Consider the following 5757-nt stretch of genomic DNA (forward strand, 5'->3'; position numbering starts at 1 on the left):
TTCTGATGCACTGTAAAGTTTTACAGTATGGTTTTATTTCTGTGATTTAACTTTAGATTTCCTGTCAATCCAAGGCGAAGAGCTGTCTGGAAGTGAGCATTACACTTGATTTTCACTGTGTGGTTATTCTGAAGTAACTGAAAAGTCCTGGCAGGAAATATCCTGGAAATGGGGACTAATGTTTTAAAATGCAATAATTTAATATAAAACTAATGTAACTACATGTAGTTAATTAAATCTTCAGTAAAATGTGTGGAACACCTGTTACAGTGGTTAAATTATAAGTACTTAAATGGTTACACATTTGTTAAAGCAAAGTTCCCTATCGAAGTCCAGGCTTAGATCATTACATTAATCACTGTGTTGTCGTATTACCCTGTAAATTTCTGTTCTTTGCCACACTGAATGTCATTTGGTAGGTACAATTTAAAAAGAAAGCAGATGTGGAAATTGCAATGGGCCTGACAATCTTAAATTCAGTTCTGTTCCTTCGTAATTTAACGTATTTTTCACTTTGTTGACATGACAGCTGGCTTGTTTATATCATCCCTGCATACATCTATGGGACACCAAAGGAAATAAGGTAAGTTTCTTGCAAACGTGAACATTTAAAATTTGCATTTGACTTGAAAATGCAACAAAGACAAATCGGTGCCTCTAAACTATCAATCATTGTTTTTGGAGTTCTGGCTTTATCAATTATCGACACAAACACAATGAAAGAGAATAGAAATGGATTACAAAAGCACGCTTTTCATAGCACATACGTCTCTTCTCGGTTATTCTAAGTGTATAAACAAAAAGGAATTACGGTACTGAGGCAAGAAGCGTAATATTTTTACGTATTACTGTATCGAATACGCATTTAAGACCAGAAAAACGTTTGAAGTTGCGATCCTTATGCTGTGTTGTTCACTAAAACCGAGCAACATTTACTATATAAAACAAATATCACGTGCACACGACATAAATAACGAACAAGAAGCAATTGTAAACACTCGTTTGCTAATGTTTTGGGGGATCCAAGATGGCGGCAGGCCCCGCCCACTGGCTTCAAAACAACGTACAGCGTAAGTCTGTAGCGCCATCTCCCCTTATTCTACCTCCATGGGTATTTCCATAATGTCTCTGACTCTTACGATGACTCCTTGTAGTGTGCGTCATCGGAGTGAGTTGATTACCGATGCTGGTGGGCGGTGGCAGCGTAGTCGGCGTCGCGGCGTGTGAAGTGTTCGATCGTAAGCGTGACCTAATGGCAGCAGCAACGATGGAATCAGAGAAACAGTGTAATATTCAGTCTTTTGCAGTGCTTGATTTAGAAACAACAGGCTTACCAGAGTACGAATGCAACAGAACGAGAATAACAGAATTGAGCATTGTAGCCGTAACTCGAAAACATATTATCGAGGCTGGGAATTCAGAAGAGAAGCTTCCTAGAGTGCTGCAGAAGCTAAACCTTTGTGTTTGCCCAAAAAAGAAAATATCACTCAAGGCCTCTGAAATGTCAGGTATGTTAAAGTGCATACGTGCCAATAACATTTCTGTGGTACTTTGTAACTTCGTAATGTCGTTCCTTAGGTAACGGCACTGTTCAGGTGTTCACGTACCTAGGAGACACCTATCTGGAATGTATATACCTTCTATAGTCTCCATAGCATAGGATTTTTATGTAGTGCATGTTACTTTTGATTGTGCTGTAAAAATGGTGTAATGTATGAAGGGTACCCATCTATTTCATGTGCCGTTGTATGACCATTTGTTAGATACCATGTGTATTTCTTCCATCGAGTTACTCTGTTATTTCTTTGTTGTTGTATTGCCCCTGACGTTGACCAAAATGCAGCCCTTAGGGGATCTTTAATACATGTCAAGATGCTATCATTGCTTGAAAAAATGTGTGTACGGTTGGATACTAATTTTTGTCTTAGTGTCGCCCTGCATTTGATGTCAGATTGTACTTCTCCAGTAACACCATGTTTCTGAATTAAACAGAAATAAATCCTTATCAAAGTATGAAGCCTTTGGCATTCGAAATGTGTTTTATGTACTCCGGAAAGTTTGTTATTTCGTGCCGATTTTACTGATATACCTCTAGATTCTTATGATAAAATTTTTGTAATTCATACCTGTACATTACATTGATCTAGATTTTACACCATGTTGTGCACTGGAACTGGAGTGTAATATATATTCTGAGCTGGACCTAATATCCCTGTAGTACTTCTTTTTTATCCTTTAATACAAATGGCTGTCCCTTGTTTGCCCTTTTTGCATTAAAGGGAAAAAGGAAGATCAGTCTTTAGCATTCCATCATAAATGTTAATTCAGATGTGCTTTTAGTGACACAAATCAGTAGCAATTTTATTAGTGCAAGAGGCATAGCTGTTTCATAAGTCACACGTTAGTACTACGAACATCAGTGATGAAAAAGTCTGTGCTCATTTATATATGAGTGTTACAAAAAGGTACGGCCAGACTTTCAGGAAACATTCCTCACACACAAATAAATAAAAGATGTTATGTGGACATGTGTCCAGAAACGCTTAATTTCCATGTTAGAGCTCATTTTAGTTTCGTCCACCTACGCTCAATGGAGTGTGTTATCATGATTTCATACGGGATACTCTACCTGTGCTGCTAGAACATGTGCCTTTACAAGTACGACACATGTGGTTCATGCACGATGGAGCTCCTGCACATTTCAGTCGAAGTGTTCGTACGCTTCTCAACAACAGATTCGGTGACCGATGGATTGGTAGAGGCGGACCAATTCCATGGCCTCGGCACTCTCCTGACCTCAACCCTCTTGACTTTCATTTATGGGGGCATTTGAAAGCTCTTGTCTACACAACCCTGGTACCGAATGTAGAGACTCTTCGTGCTTGTATTGTGGACGACTGTGATACAATACACCATTCTCCAGGACTGTAACAGCGCATCAGGGATTCCATGCGACAGAGGGTGGATGCATGTATCCTCACTAATGGAGGACATTTTGAACATTTCCTGTAACAAAGTGTTTGAAGTCACGCTGGTACGTTCTGTTGCTGTGTGTTTCCATTCCATGATTAATGTGATTTGAAGAGAAGTAATAAAATGAGCTCTAACATGGAAAGTAAGCGTTTCCGGACACATGTCCATATAACATATTTTCTTTCTTTGTGTGTGTGTAACACCCTGTATTGTTTATAAACGTGTGTTTTACAATACACTATACAGTGTGTCTCAAACAAAAAAAGTTCCAATGAGCTTTAGGACAGGTTCCTTACATCGAGACAAGGGAAAAAAAAGTCTAGTAAACATGAGCTCTAAAATGCATACCTTAAGATCTATAAGTGCTTGGTCATCTTTGTTATTATGAAACAGATCTCTTCTACTGAAAGAACTTCACTTTTCGTATTTTGGGAGGAGGTAGTATGCACAAAAAAAAAACAGTCTAGTAAACACAGTCAAAAATGCTTACCTTAACAGTTATGAGCATCTGTACATCTCCGCTAGCTTCAAACATCTCTTTTCCACAGAACTAGCGCTCATAACTCTTGAGGTATGCATTTTAGAACCATTTAGTAGACTTCTTTCTGTGTTTTGTCCACACTATCTACTCCCACAATATGGGAACCAAAGTCCTTGCTGTGGAATATGTTTGTTTCATAGTATCAGAGATGAATAAATGCTCATAGCTGGTACGGCATGCATTTTAGAGCTGGTGTTTACTTGACCTTTTTTCCTGTTTTGTTGTAAGGAACCTGTCCCCCAAGGCTTGGTGGGTGGTTTTTTTTCGGGGGGGGGGGGCGGGGGGGATGGGGTCATCCTATATACACAGGTAGCTTGGCATTTCAGTGGGTATGTTGGGAGCAGTGAAATAGAAAGAATTTCTAATGGTCACTTCCTTCAGCCCTGTTTAAAATCCCTGACTCAATTGGGCATATAGTACACAGTAACTAAATGCTTTAAGTAGATTAAAGTTTGACTTATGTGTGAGAAGCATGTGCTCTATCTCCCTTTCTTCCTCCCACCTTCTGTGTGTGTGTGTGTGTGTGTGTGTGTGTGTGTGTGTGTGGTATGAGTCGTATCACACACTTCTGTAGCTGTGTACTGTCTTCGTGCAAGTTTTACACTAGTTATGGAGATTTACATTTTTTCATTTCTTTTGCATCCTGTATAAGTCATTAGATAATAATTTTCTTGATTTTAGGATTAGTCAAAGTAGACAAACATTTTACAAAAATTATTACCAAGATTGATAAAATGTGAAAAGAAATACACCTAACAAATACAATATGAAATATATTTTTACAAAGATACATTGACAGTTAAATAATCAATAAAATGTCAGCAGATTGAAGACTTTGCTAAATAAAGGATAGCTAGTGTTCATGAATACTTGCTGATAGTTAGCAAATTCTATTCATGTATTAAAAATTGTCTTACTGGTCATACCTTAAAACATTCATCAATGTGAGTTTATGGTATGAAGATGGAAATGCACATTTGCATCAATGTGTGCTAAATCATCATTGTATTATAAAGTCAGAAAGACATAATTTTTGTCCTATAGATCCTGAAGAAATCTCATCCATTCCATTGGACACAATCCTTCACATCAGTCTACCTGCTGAGCTCTATGCAATCTCTATTATTTAGGCTAAACTTAAGTTTGCCTTTTCCTCACATAATATGCTGTGTATCATGAGTGAAGAGCAAAAGACAGCTTGCATATTCCTACATTTCTGGGAAGTGTTTGGTGCAGTGCACCACAGCAGATGTTAACAAAGCTCCAAACCTCAGAATAGGTTCCTAGACAGATGAGTGGATCAAATACTTGTTGAGTAATAGAATCCAGTATGTTGTCCTGGGGAGCGAGTGTTTATCAAAAACTGTTGTTGGGAGAGCCCCAGGGAAGTGTAATAGGACCACTCTTCCCCTCCAAATGGAAAAGCGATCTGGTGGGTAGGGTGAACACCAGTATGCAACTGCTTCCTGGTGACACTGATAGGTGCAAGAAAGTGCCATCATTGAGTGAATGTAGGATGATACATGGTGACTGAAGAGACAGAATTTCTATTTGGCATGATGCCAGATGTAGAAAAAAATATAAGTTGATGCAGCTGAATAAGGACAATCCTGTAGCATTGAAATACAGTATTAGTGATGTGCTGCTTGAGACAGTCACATCAGTGAAATATCTGGGCATAACACTGCAAAGCAATATGAAATGGAATGAGCACTTAAGACCAGTAGTAAGGAAAGCGAATTGTAGACTTCAGTTCATTGGGAGGATTCTAGGCCAGTGTAGCTCACCTCTAAAGGAGACCCCATATAAGATACGTGGGTGACTCATTCTTGAGTACAGCTAGAGTGTTTTGGATTCCCACCAGGTCAGATTAAAATAAGACATTGAAGGAATTCAGAGATGCGGAGCTAGAGTTATTATCGGTAGATTTGATCAACATGAAAGTATTACGAAGATGCTTCATGAACTTAAATGAAAACGTCTGTAGGAAAGACGGCTTTTTTGCAAAACACTATTCAGAAAATTTATGGAACTGGCATTTGCGGTTGAGTGCAGAATGATTTTACTGATGCCTTCATACATTTCTCATAAGGACCCAAAAAAAAAAGATAAGTTTGACTTGTGCAATGAGGTACAGTCAGTCATTTTCCTCTGCTCCATTTTTGAGCAGGATGAGAAAGATTGAGTTGTTGTGGTACCAAGGAGCCTCCACCATACACCATTTGGTGGCTTGTGGCATATGT

The 5757-nt window shown here is 38.6% G+C and overlaps 1 protein-coding gene across 8 annotated transcripts in view; it reads left to right on the plus strand.

The window, feature by feature from the left end:
• Positions 1–1046: 1046 nt before the first annotated feature.
• Positions 1047–5757, plus strand: part of LOC126481093 (uncharacterized) — an 801677-nt gene continuing 796966 nt past the window's right edge. For 2 of the 8 annotated variants that reach the window (XM_050104609.1, XM_050104605.1), the window contains exon 1: positions 1048–1508. In XM_050104609.1, coding sequence (XP_049960566.1) covers positions 1184–1508 — 325 coding nt within the window. In that variant the 5' untranslated portion in view covers positions 1048–1183. Of the gene's footprint in view, positions 1509–5757 lie in introns of all 8 variants that reach the window. The other 6 variants (XM_050104610.1, XM_050104607.1, XM_050104608.1 and 3 more) reach the window with 6 other exon arrangements.

This window comes from Schistocerca serialis, chromosome 5 (assembly GCF_023864345.2).
Source record: "Schistocerca serialis cubense isolate TAMUIC-IGC-003099 chromosome 5, iqSchSeri2.2, whole genome shotgun sequence".
NCBI classification, from domain to species: Eukaryota; Metazoa; Arthropoda; class Insecta; order Orthoptera; family Acrididae; genus Schistocerca; species Schistocerca serialis.